The sequence below is a fragment of the Mustela putorius genome, unplaced genomic scaffold (genome assembly GCF_011764305.1).
Source record: "Mustela putorius furo isolate JIRA1106 unplaced genomic scaffold, ASM1176430v1.1 tig00000640_pilon_pilon_pilon, whole genome shotgun sequence".
In the NCBI taxonomy this organism is placed as follows: Eukaryota; Metazoa; Chordata; class Mammalia; order Carnivora; family Mustelidae; genus Mustela; species Mustela putorius.
The window spans coordinates 4873847-4896848 of NW_025421432.1; the positions used below are offsets into that span (position 1 = coordinate 4873847).

Here is a 23002-nt window from a genome sequence, read left to right on the forward strand (position 1 = left end):
TGAGAAAAATCTTTAAATTAAATTAAAAAAATTTTTTTTAATTTACCTTAAAATAATAGAGACAAACAGCACGGGTCGGGGGGAAGAGTATAGTTTCAACTCAAGTCTTAAGTGATCAATTTCCATAAAGAATAATTAGCAAAGTTTATTAAATTTTAAAAATTCATTTCTCATCCTTTGACATAACATTTCTAATCTAGAGATTCAATCCTTCCTCACAGAAATGTATTGATTAGATAACACTGTTTATAATGATACACAATTGGAGAGCACCTACATGCCCACTGGGAAAGTACTGGTGAAATAAATTAGTATAATTGATACAATAGGATTCCCTGCTGCCATCAAACAAAATAAGGTGTCTCTATATGAATAATATAAATTATTATAATTATTATATATATTATATACAATAATTATTATATATATGATTATATATATTATATATATAGTATATATATTATATACTATATAAAATGTAATACATTACATTTACATTTTAATGTAAAAGTTGTCAACCAATAAAACACATGATATTCAAATTATTATTCTATAATTCAAATTCTAAGAAAATGTACAGCATGAAAAGTAAGTCTTCCTTCTACCCATGGCCTAAGTTCCCAGATATCCTCTTGAGAAATGTCCTATGTTAAGTGTTATTTGTGAGTTGTTCTAGAGACAATCTATGCACATATAGGTATAAATGTATATATGGCTAAGAAAATAGTGTTGACTTATTCCTGTGTGATGCCCCTGGACATTATATACAATCTTTTTGTAGAATCATTTCATGCTCATTTATAGAAGGATGAAATGATTTTCTTAATTTTCAAATGATTTATTTATTAAAGACAGTCAAAATTAAAGACCTATTTTGAGAAATAAAGTAGTGCCCAATTAAATAATAGCAGGGAACATTTACACTTGAATATTATTACATTAAACTGGATTTCATTCTAGAAAGCAAGATACCAGCTCATAAAACCAGCCTGCTAGTGTAAAGTGAGGATATTCTTTCATGACAAACTGAAACAGATATGTACAAAACCTAACAAAAAGTTTTATTAGGTCTTATTTGCTATATATTCTCATGAAATAATACCTGATCTTACCTTGTGTAAGTTAATTCAGCAATTATATAATTCTGACTAATATAACATTTATTTTTAATATAGCCAAGGGACACACCCAAAAAGACAAGCAATGTCACACAAAAGGGTATAACTACTTCTTTTATTATTCTGGATTAGTTACACTTGAAGAAATTACAGATACTTTATATTTGTTACATCAGGTTTATTAAACCAGTCAGGTAGTATGAAAAGAAATAGCCTAATATTTAAAAAAAAAAAAATCTGTTTCTGGATTAAAAGGTATTCATTTGTCAACTAGAAAAATACATTCTAAATAAAACAATAATCCTACTTCGAAAAACTATAAAATTCAGCCACAGAAATATGTTTTGTCATGTACAGATGTTTAAATAATATAAAAATAAAATTTTAATGTATTAGAATAGCTTCTATACACTGAGGCCATTCATTTTTTTGAGTTAGAAAGAAAATAAAACAGATATTTCATTTAGGATAATATTCTAAAGTTATTTTGTGTCTACTACTTAAATTTCAGTTCTACAGAATGCACATTTTTTTCTACATGCATACAATGCATAGGAAAATACCATAATTTAACCATTGTGAGGCTTTTAAAAAGACTATTTGTGTTGCCTTAAATCAGTAACTGTGATTTAAAAATAAAATTCAAAAATTTTTCAAAGCACAATGATTTCGTGCCTTCCCTAAAGAATTTGTAAGTAGAATTACCGTTTGAAGTCTGCTAAAATGCATATTTATATATAAAATGCATGAGCATCCCAGAAATAATTTTTAAAATGATTGAAGTAAAAAAAATCAAAAATGAAAAAAATAAAGTAAAAAAAATGGTTGCGGTCTTCTAAAATTTAGCATTTCAATTCAAAAACTGGGTGGGGCAAAGAGGTAAGGAGGTCGATTGGAGCGATTATAGTTAACAAGATAGAAGACAAAGTAATAAAACAATAAAAAAAATACATTGGGAAAAGGAAGGTAGGTAAGTACGTAATAAATATGAGCTAAGCCGTAACGTAAGTGTTCCTGTATGAAAAATACACCTAAAGTAGTTGTGGGATCTGAGATAAAATATTACAACTGATTGAATGGAATAAATGTTTCAGAGAAAACACAACATGTTAAAAAGACAAAGTGGGTAGGTTTCTGTGTATGGCAGATAGAGGGAAAAAAGGCATTCCAAGGGGGAGGATGAACAAGGTAAAATCTACATTGTTACAAGAAGGAAGAAGAGTCCACTTTGGTTTGCTACTTCTAGCTGCATATAGCAATTTCAGGGTTAACCTGTTAGGTTACTCAAAAATTAATAAACACTTTAAAGATTCTATACAGAATTAAAACATTAAAGAGTCTATCAAGTTCTATATTTATAATTCAAATTCTCATTTTAATAAAGAATAGCTTAGTATCTAAGGATGAAGGCAATTGTAGTTGTTTATCTGTATTATTATATTACTCTAAATTAGAGATTCAGCATGGTCACTGATTTAATATTGTAATGAGTCAAAAGCACAAATACATTTGTATAACTAAAAAACAACTAGAAGTTCTAAAGTGTATTTGAAAAATCAACAGTTCTACTTTTTGAGAAGAGTCTTCAACATAATTTATTATAAAAATAAAGGAGTGGTCCTTAGAATGTATGTACTGCACTATATAAAAGCAGAAGTTAATTCAAAGATTCTAAAATGAAATTATCTTTCCAGTCCTATTTCTTAACAGAACCTCTTTCGAATTCAGATAATTAATCAAATTATATAACAGATAGGTAATGTTCTTTTCATTATTTTCTCACTAAGGAGTAATACAAAGAGAGAGCTTTCACTTTTGGAAAACAAAATTGCAATTGGTTTATCACTGATGACAATCTTCTGAATTTAATCCCCAGTACTGAACAATGAATATATCAAACACTTTCCTTACTGCTGAATGATTTAATGGAATATTTGGCAAATAAACTTTCCTTTCTCAGATGACCATTCAATTCCTTTCCTTTTTTTTTTTTTTTTTTAAATTCAATCCATGTTACCATTATTATTTACTCTTTTTCACTTTATTTTCCCTGAAATGGAAATTTCTACTTTCTTTACCAGCCAATTTCAACTAAAGCCTTGAGCATTATCTTGGTGCTAGAAGTGATAACACAGAGGCTCTCCAAAGTGAAATACTAAATCGTCCTAAATATCTTCCCAAATATTGGTGAAAAGCCTGGGGATTAGAGAAATGAAAAACTAGCTTAAGAAACTCAGTTAAAACATGCACTATGGTAAGCATGGGAATAAAAGGGAATTATAAATACTGAAATCTTCACCAATATCCACATATTAAAACTAAGTAAAATAATATTCTTACATGTGTGCTGACATACAGGAAAAGTGTCAGCTAAAGAAAAAAATAAACCACAGTGGTATTTATTTAACAGTACAATAAAACAATAAAACGAATTGTTTACAATATGATTACATCACATGTTCTCTGGCAAGAAACAAAGAAAGGAGAGAGGTTGGAATATGTCCTAACTAAGCACCAGGCAAAACCAAGCCTTGTCCAGCACTGTAATAAGTGTCAGTCAAGGTAGGATCTAAATAGTCTCTCAATTTGTTGATTAGTTACTAGCAACCTTGGGGAAGGAGTAGGAGTTAGAGTTAGTACACTTAGTACTTTTATTTTTTTTTTTTTTAGTTTGTACCTTAGATGAAGTTCTACAGAGACCATCTGAATTCCAGTGTAAAAGAACAAAAGATTTTTGTCCATGTGAGTTCCTCTCTGTAGGTTAAAAGGCAAAATGCTAATACTTAGCGTATGCAGAACTCTATTTTACCCAAACAAAGGACACCAAGTTGCCTTTATAGGAGGCTGTTTTGTGAACAGGGTGTAAATAAACAGGACTGTGACCCTGTGATTTTTTCTGTAGCCCACATCATACCTCACTCAAAAAACAAACCTGCAGAGACCATTTGTTTGATCAGAAGATTTGCTTTGTCAGAGAAAGCCCAGGCATAAGTCTTAATAACTTTAGCCATTTTTAGAAAAAATTGCTGTTGTATGTAGCCCTTGGCCCTTTCTTATCTATACCCCCACCCAATCCACTGCTGGTATTTGCACATGTCCCACTGGGAGCCCTTCCCGCTTTCTGTTGTCTGGGTCTAAACAAGCAGAGGGGTTCAGAAAGTCTCAGAGATGATGTATATTCTAAGTATCAATGAGAAGAATCAAGACCTGAATTAATACAGTTATAACAGCATAATTGTCATGTACATTACAGACTTAAAAATTCCAATGATATAGCTTTGAAAAAAATATATCACAGCACATTTTTAATTTTACTTGTTCATGTGTCTAGTTTCAATACATTGACTGCAATATTAAGAATTAGTTTTGTTTGTGTAAATCATTTCTCACAGAAGCTCTAAGAGATGATAATTCCCATCAAATCATTTCTGTTAGACACCTGCAAGCTATTTGCGTTGCATTCCTAATAAACATCTCATCTGAACTTGTAATAATTAGGTGACTTTGGAACTTTTAAATCAAAAATAAACTTTCTCTTGTTTTTACTAACTACTGGATACTCAACATGATTTACATCATTTTTCAGAATGTGATATTTAAAACAAACTTTCCTGTTAAACAAACATGAACGTTAAAGTAGGTCAGAAACAAGCCATTCAAATTATGTTGACAATAGCACCACGTCTCCTCCAGTTATTTCCGAGTCCTGACTATGGTTAGAGCTGATACCAGTGTCCGAGTCAGTGTCATTTGTATACAAGTTAAATACTCTTTGAGTCAAGGAAGGAACCTCCCCACTGCTGCTGGGGCCCTCAGATTCCTTCCCTCTGTTTTCCTTTAGTTGGCATCCATCTTTGTTGCTAATATGCAGCGAATTGAGCTCCTTGGCCAGGAATTCATACTCTTTTGCTTTCATCTGAAGCAGTGAGTCAGTGTATTTAATCTCTTTTTGGACGCCACTCAAGTGAGAGTGAATTTTCAAACCAGCTTTCATGCTTTTCTCCAAATCACACTTAACATTTTCTAAATTAGAGCTTTCAAGCTCACTTGCAGCGGCCGCTTCCGCATCTTCATTTATCTCTGTGCAAACACTTTTTACCTCTTTTTCTATTTCAGCAGAGAGCTTATCAATGAGCATTCTGTAATATGCTAATCTCTCCTCCAGGTGTCCAATTCCATCACTTTCAGTCAGGTCGTCCAGACTCTGGTTTTCATCGGAAGGCAAGTCCAGCTTCTGCTCAATTTCACCGAAACTAGGCATTAAATATGCATCTTGGACATAATTTTCTCCATCATTTTCTATCCTATCCAGGTGGAACTTAGCTTCACACTTCTCAATTTCCAGATCCAGCTCTTTCATTCTCTTGACCTGCTGATGAATGGTGTGGTCCTGGGAAATAATCAGATGAACTAAGGTCTCCATGCTATCTCGGTCATGGGAAACTGTGTCCTGCTTAATTTTAGCCAGTTTCCGGAAAGTTTTTCTGACTATTCTTTTTTGCTTATCTGGTGGTAATGTCTTCATGTAATTTGCTGGACTGAGTTCCCATACTTTTTCCGTGTTTTGCACTAATTTGGCTTCAGCTGTCCTCCATAGTGGAGCTGGCAGAAAAGCATCTGCTTTAACCAAGACAAATTGCATATTGGGTTGCTCATCTCCCCAGGCTTTCCAAAGCTTCAGGATTCTAGTTAGTGGAGGAAGAGCCCGCTCTGAACCCCTCCACTTTTCTATGATGCAGTAATCACTGGGCTTCCCCAGCAGAAATCGTTTCTCTCCAAATGTAGCCTCGTGTTCCTCAAGCAAAGCCTGGATGACATCAGCAGCGGTGGTGCGTTTAGTTAACCCACAGACAATCTTCTCTTCTTGGCAAACCCAAACCACAATTTCCTTCTCTTCTGAATCCATGTCTTTAGTGGGAGATCTGAAAGAAAAACAAAATACATTATATTTCTGTCATCGCCTGTGTAAACTTAGAACCATGGTTTAACTTTAATACCCTTTTCAGATTTTATCCTTAATGAGAGATGCATCTTGAGGCAGAGAGTACATATGAATCAGAAGTTTTAATGCAGGGATAAGAAAATCAATCTTAATTTCCTTTTATTCCCTAGTGAGCTCTGGAAAGAACAAATTGTCACCAAAGACAACTGAGGCTATTTTATCTATAGAAGTCAGCCACAATATAACTACAGTCAGAACTGCTAGAGTAAGATAATAATTAAAGTGGAGATGAATAAAGAGAGAAAAAAAATGACAATTTTTCCTGGAGCCTTAGGATTAAAGACCATGGAAGCATAGGTAGGAATGGTGGGGTAATATTGGAGTCATAGAAGTAAAAATAAACCATTATTGAAAACAGTCATACTTTCATCCAACAAATGTTTATTACATGCCTACCATATGTTAGACATTTCTGAAGCTACCAAAGGCACCACAGGACACAAAGGAGAAGACAACACAGATATAAATGTGTAATTATTATAATGGCAGGTAGTGGTAAATACTAAATTAAACAAGATAAAGGGACAGAAGAAAGAGAAGTCTGTTTTACTCACAGCGTTCAGGAAAGACTTCCTCTAAGAAGATGACCTTTGAATAGAGGCATAAATTTTGAGAAGGCCATCAGAGACCTAAGAGAATTCTAAGAGCGAACGGAAGGGCAAGGGTCATGAGGCATGTTCTAGAGACAGAGAGAATGCGAGGGTAGTTGGAGGCTTGAGGATAGTAGAGTTGGGGGTTGTTGCCGGAGAGAGGGAAAGGTCTAAGGGTAGGCGATGAGATCTAGCAGAAATGCACATCCCATGATAAGGCATTTGGATTTTGTTCCAGTTTTAGTGAGAAGCCATGAGAAAGGTTTAAGCAGAAGAGATTTATGATCAAATTTATGCTTTAAGTATATCCGGCCTGTTTCATGGAATAAACTTTAAAAAAAAGGGGGGAGGGGGCAAAAGCAGAGGAAGACAGGCTTAGGTGAAAGCCTAGTACAAAGATCTAAGAAAGAGAGGGGAATTGCCCAGACTAGGGTTTTAGCGGCAGAGGTATTAGGAAGTGGTCAGAGTTAGGATATATATACAAGTAAAGACGTGATTGTAATTTCCTTTGTAGCAGAGAAGGATGGGAAAAAAATCAGTTTTCTGAAGAAAAAAAGCCATAGAGGTAGTAAAAGAAACAAGGAAGTTCTGTGGTTTCTGGGCTATACTCTGTAGAGAGTTTTTACGATCATATTTCCATCATGAGTGTAAGTCAAACTGACCGTCTTTCATAATACCTCTTTATTTTTTTTTTTTAAAGATTTTATTTATTTATTTATTTGATGGAGAGAGAGATCACAAGCAGGCAGAGAGGCAGGCAGAGAGAGAGGGAGAAGCAGGCTCCCCCGCTGAGCAGGGAGCCCGATGCGGGGCTCGATCCCAGGACCCTGAGATCATGACCTGAGCCGAAGGCAGAGGCTTAACCCACTGAGCCACCCAGGCGCCCCCATAATACCTCTTTAAAAGAATGTTAAGAAAGAAATGATATAAAGTGAATTATAATCCAATATGATTTATGGAGACAAGATTTTCAAGTCGTAATTGGCTTGTTGTGAAAATTTATTTATGTAGCACCTTCGAAGTACATGAACTCATACAAGAAGCATATATGGAAGAAATTTCCCCTAGCTTCTAGAATCTTTTAACACTTAGAATTATAGTGTTTATCTTTTAGTACTAAAAGTGACTAATCCTACATGATTATCTTTATTTTAAATGACTAATTATTACACCTTAATTACTGACTTCCCTGAGGTCATAAAGTGACTACTAACAGTGAAAGGACAAATTAGTGACACCTAACAACAAAGAGGACCCAATAAAATTGATATATCTAACTATACCAACATTTTATAAATGATTATTCAAAAAATCCTATGGGGTTATGATAGTTCACTTATAAAATATTTAACCTTTAATGACCCAACACTGAATAATGTGGTATTTGACAATATTTAAACTCATCGTTTAACAATTCTAAGCAGCAAAAATGTAGGTAGAATTTAGGGCAACAGAATTATTTTTATATTTCAGTTAGTAGAGAAATAGCAAACAAATACATTCTAAGCAGACCAGTAAGTACTCAAAGTAACTGATACTAACACTGTTTGTGTTATGGCTGTACAGCACAGATTACCTCTAAATTAATCGTTACTTTCATCTGTTTTGATAACAAACTTTTTTTTGCTTTATGCAGTTAGAAGTTTACCTACCAAATTGCATAATTTGAAAAGAAGTAAACCATGCCGCATGCACTTACTGTATGTTAAATTATAGCCATTTCAATATGCACTTTTTATAAATAATGGTAAAAATAACAAAACTGAGCAATTGTTGCAGTTATCAACTTTATAAGATCATGCCAATAGCTATTACATTAAAACTAAGAACACAGGACATCTTTATTTTATACTATTTTTTAGTATTCGTGATTAAATGTTAAAAAAATTCCTACCAAAAATAAGTAGTCCCAAAGATAATAACCATCAGTCATAAAACATTTAACAAATAAAACTGTTTCAAGCTCCTGCATATATCAGTCATTTAATCCTCACAATTCTGTAATGCAGGTAATAATATTATCACCATTTTATAGATAAAGAAACTAAAGCACAGGGGTTTTTAATGATTCACCTAAGGTCACACTGTTGGTGGTGCATTGAGGATTTAAACCCAAGGAGGAAAGCAGGCTCCATAGCGCAGTGCTAACCATTATATTGTAAAAACAAGTTTGTGAGTTCAATGATTTTCTTTTTAAGATTTTTTTAAAAGTAATCTCTACACCCAACATGGGTCTCAGAACTTATAACCCCAAGATCAAGAGTCACATGCCCTACTGACTGAGCTAGCGGGGCACCTCTCCTTTCATGATTTAGATATGTGGATTCAATTGGAAAAAAAAAAGTCATAAAATACACTACTCTTTTAACAGGAACATTGTTATATAAATTTGCCTTTGATAGGAATGGAACTCTAATGTCCTATTAGAACATAGAACAATTGGTCAAGGGAGGACTTTTCCCAATGGCCAGTTATGGGAAAAAGTACATAAGAATGCATTGCCTTCTCTAACTTTTCCTTATTAATCTTGTTCTTACTCTGATGCAGTACCAAAGGATTTCTGACAGGTCTGGGCACCTGTGTTGGCTGACAAAACTCTCATTTATGTATATGTAACAACACCTTACTGTTGTTTCCTTAGAGTAGTCCCTATATCCTGTTCCATTTTTCAGAAATATTAGTTCTGGGTCTGTAAGAAAGGATGACATATGACCTATACCCTCTTCAGCACTACACTGTAGTTGTGAAGAAGACTGAGAAGCAGAGATCCGGAAATCCTTTGGTAACCTACATAGAATAATAATGATGACGTACATGCCAATTCCCCAATACTTCCATGCCCCTACTCCAATTGGGACCTGTTTTGTTTGGGAAGGATCAAGTGCTTGTCTACTGTGGCCTCCCCCAGATACCTGCTACAGCTCAAGTGGATAATGTAACCCTAGTGGTCATTAAGCACCATCCAAAGATACTGTTATTTCTACATTATATATGAGAAAATTAGTTCCTTAATAATAACATCACAGTCTGACTGGTTCCAAATATTTTTTTTTAAGTCTGCCTTAAGCATTTTTATATTTTCTGAGTCAGTTATCCCTAAATATTTTGAGGAATTTTTACAACCATCATCCAAACCAGGTAATTTTCAGAAGTTCTACCCCTTGATTGAATATATTTAAAAGAAATGACTAACGAATTTCCATAATAAATCTTCCATGCCTAGTAAAAGATTCATCATGTTTAAATTCTACTTTTTAAGCAGGCTTCGAATTCGAAACTGTATTTATTTTGTAGTATGGCCCCAACTGAGTTTCTATCTTCATTCATTTTCCAACCCTCTGTACCCTTCACTGCAATACTGCAAAATCTGACTTACATTTTCATAAGGTTGCTACAAATATCAAATAACAGAATAAGTAAAAGAGCTTTGAGAATTGTGAAAAATGTACTGGGTAAATATAGGTTATTAACACTAACAAAATTACTGTTATTATTATTTAATACAGAGAGGGGTGTAGTGTTTTTAGTGTGCTCATTCAGTAATCTTATTGACCTTGTATAGTAGTGAACATTATTTTCAAATACTTTCTAACACGTTTCACAATACTTTTTCACCTATTTTAACTCATCAATTTTTTGCATAGGCACTTTCAATAATAAATTAACTGTTTGACTAATAAGAGACATTTTATTTTATTTATTATATATTTTTAAAAAATTTTATTTATTTATTTGACAGAGAGAGACCAGGAGCACACAAGCAGGGGACTGGCAGAGGGAGAGGGAAAAGCAGGCTCCTCACTGAGCAGGGAGCCCCATGCAGGGCTGGATCCCGGAATCCTGGGATCAAGACCTGAGCCGGAGGCAGATGCTTAACCAAATGAGCCACCCAGGCACTCCAATAAGAGACATTTTAAAACATCATTAATATAATCATGGGATCACAGAGGAGCCAAGAAAACTTTTAGTCTTTCTCTGATTTATAACCCTCTGATTTTGTTTAAAATTTGTGCTACTGAGGTTCATTACACTTTATATATATACATATATACACACACACACACACAAATATGTGTGTATATATATATATATATACATATTTATATATATGTGTGTATATATATATATACACACATATTTGTGTGTGTGTGTGTGTGTGTATATATATATATATAAAATTCTATAGCTATTTCATTATTTGGTGTTCACCTTGGTTGGAATATCATAAGATTCATATGATTCATAAGATTCATATGCTAAATAAAGCTCTTCAACAACATCTATTAACCTTACTTATGGGTACTTTTCCATATTCACTCTGAAATAATAAAATTAAATATTGGGCTTCTTGCATTCACTCTATAGTCAATCAAGAAATTAAAAATATTTTTCCATTGATAATTAATTTTAATAACACAAAAACAATTACACAGAATTAAGTTGAGTTGGCTTATAATTACAAATGCAATGTTCATACACTCAAATATTTCTTCAACAAATATGGACAAATCATCAGAGAATAAATTAACTATCTAAATCTGGGAGTTTTAAGATTAAAAAAAAGTATTTACTAGGATATTACAATGCCAAACCGAAGATCTCTGAAAACATACTTAGTGAAAAAAGACTTATTGTGAAAGCAGAGAAAAATGAAGATAAATGGATAAACTTTGGCCATCTTTATTCAGCTGCCCAGAGGAAAAGAGCATTGAAGTTAGGGCACAGGGGATTAAATTAAAGAGTAACATTTATTCCTAGTATATACTAGACATTAAAGTTTAATTGAAATTTGACATATAAAACTTATTAGGACTAATATATTATATGGAAGCCTACTTTTTTTGTTTTTTTAATTATTTTACTCATTATTTTTTAATTTATGTTTATTTATTTGAGAAAGAGTGGGAGATAAAGACAAAGCACAGGCAGTGGGGAGAGAGAGAGGGAAAAACAGACTTCCCTTTGAGCAGGGAGCCTGATGTAGGACTCAATCCCAGGACCCTGGGATCATGACCCGAACTGAAGGCAGAAATTTAATGGACTAAGACACTCAGGCACCCTGGAGGCATACTTTTAAAATAATGAGAATAATTAAAATGATAAAATAATTAATTAAGAATTACATTAATTAAAGATAGCTTACATTAAAGATAGCTTCTAAAACCTACTATACAAACACTAGAATGCAATCTATAGATATTTATAGAAAATAATTTGAACATGTGAATGCATTTTCCACAGAACTCTACTACAACTATTTCAGAGGTCAGCCCCGAAAATTGGATATAGACACAATCTAGCCAGTATGTATAGGAGTGACTCAAAGTGAAATGCTTTTATTGCTTAAGTCTCCTGGGAACCATATTCCATGCTTAGAAATTAATAGTTAAACCTTTCCAGGTCCAAACTATTGGTGGCCCCTGTGCCAACATTGTGATGGATTGAAAGATGAAGAACTGTGGAGCTCTAAGAGCATATCTGAGTCCTGGTCCATTGCTCAAAGACTGTTCTCTGTTTCCTTCTTATTATTATTACCTATTTTTTAAACTGGAGAGTCTCTCGTTCTAAACCAGTGGTTCTCTACCAGTGGTGATTCTGCCCCCCTCCCCCAGGAGACATCTGACAATGCACGGAGACATTTTTTATTTTTACATTAGAGTTCTGGGGTACCATCAGCATCTAGTGGGTTGAGGGAACATAAATGTTCTGCAGTGCACAGAATAGCTTCTTGGTAGCAAAAGCTTATAGCTACAAATGTCAACAGTGGTGCAACAGAAGAATCCTCTTCTAGATTTACAACAAAATCAATGTTACAACTTCACCTTTACTCTTTTTCCTTGTATGTTCTGGAGAATCTAATACAAAAATTATGAAAACAAAAATAATAAACAAGGGAGACATTTCCAATCTCGAAAGTTGGCATTCTACTGCCAAAATGCAACTTTTTTTCCTCCTTTCACTCTACAGCCTGCTTTATGTTTATTATTAATCCTGCCCAACTGGATTTCCCTCTGTTAATCCCAGAACTGGTCCTAAGGAATGCTGATACTTGCATTTAGAAACACAAACACTCAGAACAGGGTTAATTATAGTTTAGGAAAAAACTTTCATTCATAGACTAATAAATCTTTCTCCTTCATTAAGAAATGGTATTTGAATATCTATGACATGACAGACATAGTCAGGAGACCAGGGCAGTGTCAGCGGTTTTAGGGGGGAATGGGAGTCTGCAGAAGGGGTTTTCATTGTGTTTTTCTCCCACTAGTTTACCGTCTATTCTGCCCTAACAGAAGGGACAAAGACCAGAATTAGGAATGGACCCAGAGTTTGGGGGAAATAGAGGCCAAGACCTACAGTCTTTACAGGATGAAAGGGAAATTCCTAGAAACAACAGTGCGGAATGAGGGAAAGCATCTGTAGCACCCAGGCAAGACTGGGGGCATTGTAGGCATGTAAAATAAGCCTAGAGAAGTCAAAAATAGTCTGTAAAATTACCTTAGTCATAAAACTACAGTGAATATAACACTACCTTGTTTGGATTATTTAGAAGACACCTTGGGTTTGAAAACTGTCCAGAAGTCACCATTATTCAAGTGAAATGGCAGATGACACTGTATTTACAAATCCAGTTATTTGTGCTGATTGCTGAATACACACCAAGGGTTATGAGTATTCTACATTTTACTGACCTTTAGCCAAGTTATGATATTGTCATAGTATGTTTTTTTCCATGAAGTTGAGTAAATAAATGCTTTTTAGTCAAACTTCTCATTCTATAGGGAAATGAGAACTGTCTCCTTAGTATTTTAACTCATAATACAATTTACTCCCTTCGAGTTATTTATTAAACCTCAAAACACATTTATATGCCTCAAAAGATTAAAGTTGATTTGATTCTGATGTCACTATGCAATTCAATGTTATAGCAAGGAACACAACTAGAATTGATACAGTATGAATACATATATAATTCATTTTTGTGTCCTGTATTCTGATAAATGATATACAAAATAGCAATACATAGGAAAAAAAAAACTTAGTTCTTGCACAGATTCTGATCCAGTAGAAAGCAGAATTTAATGTCTCATAATATATATATATATTTTTATAGAAAAGATAGACAGGTTTGAAGTTGTGAAAACCATTCTCAGGCAGCTCTTTCTTAAAACATCTTGCCCAAATAAGTAATAACCCTCATAGGATATGACATCCAGTCAAATAGAACCTTCAATGTATAGCTCACTATATGTGGCACTCATATTAAAACGTATCAGTACATAATATTGGGAGATAGAAAAACCCAACAATGCAAGTTTCAGAAATGATGAATGGTAATGAGAGCTACAAGACAATAATAAGAAAAGAAATTTGATTTCAGTATATTATCTCATGCTCAGATCTGACAATACCTTGTAGAAATTCACATTTCTTTTTTTTTTTTTTCCTTAAGATTTTATTTACTTATTTGACAGGGAGACACAGTGAAAGGGAACACAAGTAGGAGAAGTGGGAGAGGGAGAGCAGGGACCCTGATGTGGGTTCAATCCCAGAACCCTGGGATCATGACCTGAGCTGAAGGCAGCCACTTAACAACTGAGTCACTCAGGTGCCCCAGAAATGCACATTTCTTTGAATAAAAGCAAGTAAGTCATTAAAGAATAAAAATGGATGATGATAAAAAAACAAGTTTACCAATTTAAGTTTTATACCCAAGGTTATAAACTAATATTTGAGTTCACAGATCCAACTCTATGTCAATTTATAAAATTTAAAATGCTGGGGATGCCATAAATAATCATTTTGGATGCTGAACATTTAAATCACATGTTACAGCTATTTTCAAACAAAAATACCATACTTCCAAATTTAATAGCATCTTTTCCCAATAATCAAAATGATCACAACTATAAATAAGTTAGCTAATAAATTAGCCTCATCATTATTATATAGGAGAAAAAATTATATTTTGTATATGAATGGGAAGCTTTGTAACAAAAGTAAAGGAATGACCCAAACACAAACAGAAAATGGGTTGGATAAAACAGAAAATTGGGTAGGATAAAACTTAAATGTATTAAAAAAACAGAAAGTTCTATGCAAATTAACTGAATCCATTCCAAGTTAGTTATCTTCCAAATAAATTGTCCATTTAGAATTACAGTATATGAGCTTTATAACTTGCTTCAACAATAATTAATGAAACTGTAGTTTTAGCAAATATGAATAGATGCTGAGGATAAAATGATATAGAAGATAATTATGTTCAGGAATTCGTCATACACCTTGGGAGGAGAAAAGCTACACTTAGAAAGGGAGATTCTAAAAATTCAAGACCATTTAAACATTACTGAAATTCATGAGATAAACTCTGAACAAATATGTTATAAAATACCTCACAATAAAAAAAATAAAACTTAAGTCATATTTAATAAATAATAATAAAAACATTGTAATTGACCTCTAAGTCTTCAATTCATTCTCCAGTCATAAAACTCTTTGTAGAAAGTCTGATTAAATAAAAGAACCTCAAGAGATTTAATTTGGGGCAACATATTGATTTAGATATGGTCTGTAGGGGCCCATGGCTGGCTTACTGGGTACAGCATGTGACTCCTGATATTGGGATTATGAGTTTGAGCCCTACTTTGGGGCAGAGTTTACTTAAAAATTAATAAATAGTAAAAATACTTCAGATTTTGTCTGTAAAGAAGACCCCTTCAAATTGTAACTTCACATGATTATGTGTGGACCTGGTAATTGAATGACAGATATTTAAAACATAGTGAAGTGTGTGTGTGTGAAGAGGTACGCTGGATAGTAGCTCACTTTGTTAAATGCTTAGTATGTGCCTGCCATTGTTCTAAATGCTTTATATACATTAACTTATTTAGTTTCCATCACAATCTGACCAGATATAGCCTGTTGTTAAACCCATTTTATAGATTAGAAAACTGAGGCACAGAAGATTAAGGATTTACACACACACACATAGAAATCACTAGTTTTATGTTCCACTAATGCCAGTTCAATTTTCTAGGAAGTAAGCCAGGAATGCAGGGTAAGAAAAACCCTGCACATAACATAATTGCAGGGTAGCTACAGTACATAAGTCCCATAAACAGAGAAAAAGGAAAGGAATGTGTAAAGAATGTGTGTTAGAGACAACTGGGGGTTAAGTAAACTAAGCTTGTAATTCAGATTCCGGAAATTGATTTAATAAAAATGTAAATATTTAACATGTAGTATTTACCAGATGAAATGCTGAGCAAATACCTAATCTCATTGGAAATTCTTCTGCTCATTTCCCAGTGTTACCTGTGCCTGGCAAATACCTAAAGTTTCCTTGTTGATTTGTACATTTTAGAGAAGTATTTTATAACAACTGAACATACATATATTTATTAAAGGAAAGTTACCTAGTCTGAATATTTAGTTTAATGACAATTGTAGTTTCGCCAGCTATTAGCGTGAGTTCTCCTGTGGGCACCTCAGTCCATAACTGGTTTTGCCTACTTAGTGGAAGATATTCCCTAATATTGGTCATTTTTTTACCTTGTATCTGCCTGCAGCTACCTATTCTTCCCTCTCTAAATGTATTCTGAAATATGCTGGCATATTCGAATGGCACTAGAAAAATATAAGAATTTGCATTACCCAGTAGGATAGCTGAAAACATAAGATGAGCTCTTTTATCCCTGATTTCCACTTTCTGAACAAAATCTAGAATAAAATGTGACTTCCAAATGGAAGGTGAAATAATAAGCTGTTCACCTTAGTTGCAAATAAATTACCTAAAGAGCAACAAAAAATTTATAACTTTAGCAACAAGAATATATGAGGGCCTGTCATGCCATTTTGTTAAAAAAATAAATTAAAAAAAAAATAAGGACTTACTTGAAAATACCTTGGATAAGAGAAAAACTGGTCATCCATGCCAAAAGTATCATATGTCCATCTTTCTTCCCCAAACTTTAAGCTTTTTCATATGTTCTGAATCTCACTGTCTCTACCTCCTCTAGAACTTTGCTTCAAAATGTATCCCTTCTTAAACTCTTTTTATCCTCTACCTTTTCCTCTGGTCCTTCCCACTCTCCTTGTAATGTTTTATCTACAATTATTATGACCACAAATTGCATCAACTCTCTTTCATCCACAAACTCAAATAGCAATCCATGCTCACTTTCTTTCATTATTTCTTCTCTTTTCAGTAACAATAATCTACCATAAAGTGACTTCCCGCCCTCACCCACCTACCCCCCACCCCTAACAGACACAGTTCTTCTCAGGCTTGTTAGAGATCTCAGAACTCCCAAACTTAGCCACCATTTTGGAATGGATTTGACTTGACCTCTTTGTAACATTTTGCATTGTGATCTTTCCTTTCCATTCTTGCAGCAGCTCATGCCTTGACTCCTGGATTTCACCCTCTAAGCTTCTTGCTTTACCCTTCTAGCTTCTCCTTCACAGATCCTGCATGATGGGACTTGCTTCCTTTGCATATGTGTCCTGCAGGGTGGCTAGAATCTTTTGCAGCTCCTTCCATCAAGAAATGGAATCCATTTCCTCCCCTGGAATAAATCTTGGGATTTGCTTAGCATATGGTGAAAACCACATATGAAAGTTCTGAAGTCCTGGCCTCAAGAAGTCTTATAGCTTCTGCTTTCCTCCAGAAATGCCATCCTGGTACTGCTGCTTGATGAAAAAGCCTGAGATGAAAGACCATATGGAGAGAGAAACCCAGCCATCTCAGTCATCCCATCTGAACCTAGACCTGCTCTCATTGAAACAGCCTAGGTGAAACCAGTAGAAGAACCACCAGTAGAAGAACCACCGGCAGAAGAACCACCCCCAGTTCACCTGCAGAATCAAAACAAACAAGCAAACAAATAAATAAAAATTTAAAAATAACAAAAATAAAAATAAAAAAGAAGACAAGTTGTTTTCAGCCACTAATTTTTAGGATGTTTTATTATGCAATAAGATTGATACAAATGATACAAATAATTACTGATACTGCTATAAATGGCCTCCCCCAGTTTCCTGTGAGTCATTTCTTGTCTCATTAAACACATTTTATGGGTGACTCTAATATTGTCCACAACTTTATCAGCCATTGTATGCTGATATTCCCAAATCTACATAAATTTGCCCTTGAGCTCTAGACCCGTATTCACAAGCTCCTTTCTTGCATGTTTACTTCATATTTACATTGTATAATTCACAGGAACCTCAAATTTGACTGATCAAAACTAATTCATCATCCTTTTCTCTCATACTCCAAACTATTCCATCCCCTGATTCCTCATGTTATTGAATGTGATCGCTGTCCCCCATCCTTTCTCACAAGCTTGAAAACTAGGATCTTCCTAGATTCTTTTCTCTATGTCATCCCCCTTTAGTCAGTTTAAGTCTGCCTTACTCATTCTCTCAACTCTCAGTTTCACTACAGATTACTGTAGTAAGCTATTAACTATGGTTTTATTATAAACTTTGGCCCACATTACATTTGTGTTCCACGACATTGCCAAGCTGTCCTTTTTAAACTGCAAATCTGCCCGTACACCTTCCTTGATTAAAGTCTTTAAATGGTTTCCAAGTCTTTTTAAAATTTCTCTCTCTCTCTCTGCCCCTCTCTCCTCTCTGTCTCTTCCTTTCCCTCTCTCTCTTTCTCTCTTGTTTTCTCTTTCCTGTCTACTCCTAGGATTCCTTCCATCATCTGATTCCCCAAATCATAGCCAAACACTCCTTAGTATGATGTTAATATGAACCCAACAGGTTATCCCTGACTTTGATCTCTGACATGCTTTGGGTTTCTAGACTGCATTGAACTGCATCTGCCAGTTTTGTTTTCATTCTGGGCCATTCTGTAACTTGCTTCCTTGCCTGAATTACCCTTTTCCCCTATTCTCTCTTACTCTTCTTTAAATGTCCCTTCGGTTAGGCAAATTCCCTTACCTTCTCCGAATAACCCCCTTCTCTCCACCCCAGATGGAAACAGGTGCCCTTTCTTGACACATTCAGTAATAGTATTTTCTACCTTCCTTTTTCTAGTTTCCCAGTCAGGTCCTGGACTGAATCTTTCATTTTTGAAGCCTAAGTGCCTACCATAGTAGATGGCAAATGTTTCTTTTATTTTTTGCAGCATGGAATTGGAAGTAGGTTTTGGAGAAGTATACAAAGAGAATTTTTCAGTCAACTAGCACCTAGTAGTTACAACTGTCCCACCATCTATTTTTGTAAGTAAAGTTCTATTGGAATACAGTCATGCCCATTTAATTATGCATTGTCCATGGTTGTTCTTACACTCCATCGACAAAGTTGAATAGTTGAGATAGTGACGTTATCCTCCAAAAAACCTAAAACACTGATTACGTGGCCCTTTCACAAAATGTTTGCCGACTCCTGACCTAGATGATTTACCTGCACCAAAAATTTAGATTTTATTATCTAACCACATTATGTAAAACTCCCATATCTACAAAATTCTATGTATCACTCTCTAGAGGATAAAAAGGTAAAAATCATGTAATCTTCCAATAGGAGAAATTTACAATCCCTGGAAGTGATGGCCATGCTTGGAAGTCATTTGGACCAAAGGTAATGATTAAGGGATCACTAAAAGGATGCTCAGTGTTTTATGGAGATTGAGTGGGTTTAACATTAGTCAGCTTGAAGGCCCTGACTAGGAAACCAGTCTTTTGTCTTTAAAGCCCTGTTCCAGGTGCTGTACACTCTATATTAATCAGTCACATATGGATGTCAGAAGGTATCAGAGTAGGCTGGATGAAAGGCCGCTTTCACAGTCCCATCTCAGGTGCAGTGTGTCCAAACACCAGGTGTTTGGAGGTGGAATATTTGGAAACATACAAATTAGACCTTACATTTTTCACTCCTCACCCCATGTTTTTCCCTCCCCAAATGACCTTTGCCATTCTTTCTGCTGTTCCTGATGACACAACTATGTTCCCAGTTACTCAGACCCCAAATTATAGTTATTATTGATTCTTTGTTTTTCATCCTGATACCCTTTACTGCCTCATCCACTCATTTTTCAGTTCCTATCAATTCTGCCTCCATAGTGACTTTTTAACAATAATCACTATGTGACCTCTTGTTCATTTACTGTTTGTTTATTGTCTGCCTGCCTGTCCTCCCCGGCACTACCAGCTCCGTGAGAGCAGAGATCTTGACTATCTTCCTCACTATTTCATCCCCAGCACCTAAAATAGCGTGTGGCCCTTATTACAAGGTAAATAATATTTATTGTTGAATACTTATGTTGAATGCATTTTATTGATACTTTATAAATGCCTGCCTTATATTTTAATTATTTATGTATGTCTGTGTGTCTCCTAATCAGCAAATCCCTTAAAAGCATGATCCATATCTGGTTCATCTCTAAACTTTCATCATCCTGCCCCCTGCAAAATGTGTGGTTCATTTATACTTCTGAATTAAAAAAAAAAAAAATCATCAAATAACCATCATCTTGAGTCAGCACAAGGCAAATATAAATAAGTATATGCCAAATCTGACAAAGTGGGATAGTCAATGAATGTTTTGTTTTTAGAAGCTTAGGCAGGTAAGTCAGCGGTATTGTAGTATGCTTGGACTGTGGACAGTGTTAACAGCACAAGCGGATATTTCACTTAATCCTGGAACCTGATCACATCAAGTTCTCCTAGTTAAAGGTAGAACCACTAATGATGATCAACACTTTTTTAAAAAGTAATTTAGTCTAAGTTTCATGCCTAGTATTAATAGTTCTAGAGAGTAATTCTTGGGATTTCACTATTAGAGTAGAACAGGCAGTCAAGAAACCAAGGCTAATACTTTGTAGTCTTCTGCTAAAAGTGCCTAACTTCCTACATCATTTAAAAAGATGTAATCTCAAAAGTCCAATATAGCTTTACAGGTACTTTTCCTAATGGTGTACAACTCCTGTCTTCATATGAGATTGCAGTTATTCTATGTCTGCCCATAGAAACACTCATAGTTTTTCAATAGCATCCCTCATGGCTTCTAGGCAAATGTTAAGGTCCTTATGTGCAGATCTAAAAATAGGTATCCTCAGGCTCTACTATGAAAGACTGTGGTCTCCCCAAACTAATGCTCTCCTACTGGATCTTCAGTACCCTCAGTTAACCATAACTGCAGGGAATTCCAAGAGGACTGAAAAACATCAGAGTAAAAGAGGAGCCTTGGAGTAACTAGAGGTAGCTATAAAACATGCTAGTCATTGGTTGAAAACAAGTATATACTGTGCAAGTATATCCAGAAGTCTCAGCTACAGAACTCCTATCAATTATATATCCTAATTAGTGAGCATAAAAACTTGCTGAAGTTGGACCATTATCTGCATAACTAAAACTAAAATTAAAATGTCCACAAATAGAATAACTCAGTTTTATGAACTGATAAACTGACCAATTTAATATGATTATTAGAAGGAAAAACAGTCAACGGTAGTTGACTGTAAGTCTAATGCTGCTATATAAACACATTCTTAAAATCTTTTCTGTACACTTCCTCAACTGTAAAATTCTTTTTTTTTTTAAACAACCCAATCAACATTATGGATTCTTGCCAAACTGACCATATTTCTGTCTGCTTCTTGATCCTTATCTTTTGATTATCCTCTCTTAGTCAGTCTTACCATTGTGTGATTCAACCCCCTCCTACATCTTTTTATACATCTTATTGTGTTCCCTACTCTTGTCCAAGCCTGTCACCTAACTGTGGGAGTTTAATAATAAATGCTATCTAATTATGATGATGTTCCTTTTATTTTTCTTTACCTCCATGTACTCCTCTGTTACGTACTTCTACTTAGAGGTAATCAAAACCATTTATTGAGCACCTACTGTACAAAGGAACAGCCTTTTTCACTGCAAGAGAGTACACTCTCATCTTCTTAATTGCATCATAAAGACTGTGATTTTACCTACCCTGTCAAAGACAGTTTCCCATGCAAGAGTGATTTAAAAGAAAGTTCATGCTTGAGATATTTAACTACAGTGCTGTTCTCTCAATTAGTTTAATCTCTTAGGAATGAGGTTGTGTCTTTGCATGTCTGGTACCATACCAAATACATAGACTACCAGTCTTAAAGAACTAAAATAAAAAGATAGCTACTCATAATATTCATATATTCATATTATTAAACTTAAAATTGTACTTAGCAAATAGCAAACACTCATTAATTCCTAGATATTATAATTTATAAACTAAACACACCTCTTAATAAGAGAAAATAAACATTTGATTTTTACCATAATGCTACCTTTTGTGGTAGAAGTTATGTGTCAATGCATCTTGTTTTAGGTAAAATAAAATTATACACTAAAAAAAAAAAATCTATCTTTTAATTCTATTTTTAAAAGTTATCTTCAAAAGGTAAACAAGCAAGATAAGAGAATTAAATTCTACTCTGCAGAGGGTATTTTAGAATCATAGAACTTTAGAAATTAAAGGGAGCTTAAAAATTTAATTCAGGGGTACCCAGGTTGTTCAGTGGACTAGGCATCTGCCTTTGGCTCAGGTCAGGATCCCAGAGTCCTGGGATCAAACCCCCAGGTTGCCTTGGGCTCCCTGCTCAGGAGCGGAGTCTACCTCTCCCTCACCCTCCCCATTCCACTCCCTCTTTCTCTAGAGCACTCTCTCTCTCAAATAAATAAGATGTTTAATTTTTTTTTAATTTTAAAAATCTAATTCAATCTCTCATTTTATTAGACAAAGATAAAACTAAATATTTAAATTATGCATTCTTTCTTTTTATCAAAGCTCCTGAAAGACACATAAGGAAATCCCATAAATTATGGTATGCTACACATTGCCAAATCATTAATGGTCTCACAGTTTGGCTCAAAAGAGGAATAAAGATTAAACCTAAAAGCTGTAAGAATTCAAATACTTCATCAAGATCCAAAGATAGTTTTGTACAACACTGATAGACTCATTCCAATCATATTCAATAATTTATAATATATCTCTTTCTATCTACAGAGGAAAAGAGATCAGTGGTAATATAGAAGTTCTGAGTTGAGATTTCCAAGACCAAAATTTCATACCATGTTTAAATATTAAAACTTAGATATACTTCATAGCATTTTAGTCCTACAGGCCTGAACAAAAGGTGAATATTTATTGAGCTTTTATTACTATCCTCCTAGTACTGTGCAGTCTTTTAAATATAACCAGAGTTAATCTCATACTTGATGATTTAGGATTAACTCTATTTTAGAGATGAGATAAGTCAGTCCTAATCAAGCCATGAAGAATAATGATTAAGT

The 23002-nt window shown here is 34.3% G+C and overlaps 1 protein-coding gene across 2 annotated transcripts in view; it reads right to left on the reverse strand.

Moving 5' to 3' along the window:
- Positions 1 to 1219: 1219 nt before the first annotated feature.
- Positions 1220 to 23002, reverse strand: part of RASSF9 (Ras association domain family member 9) — a 28023-nt gene continuing 6240 nt past the window's right edge. For both annotated transcript variants that reach the window (XM_004748593.3, XM_013054221.2), the window contains exon 2: positions 1220 to 6040. In XM_004748593.3, coding sequence (XP_004748650.1) covers positions 4780 to 6040 — 1261 coding nt within the window. In that variant the 3' untranslated portion in view covers positions 1220 to 4779. The remainder of the gene's footprint in view (positions 6041 to 23002) is intronic.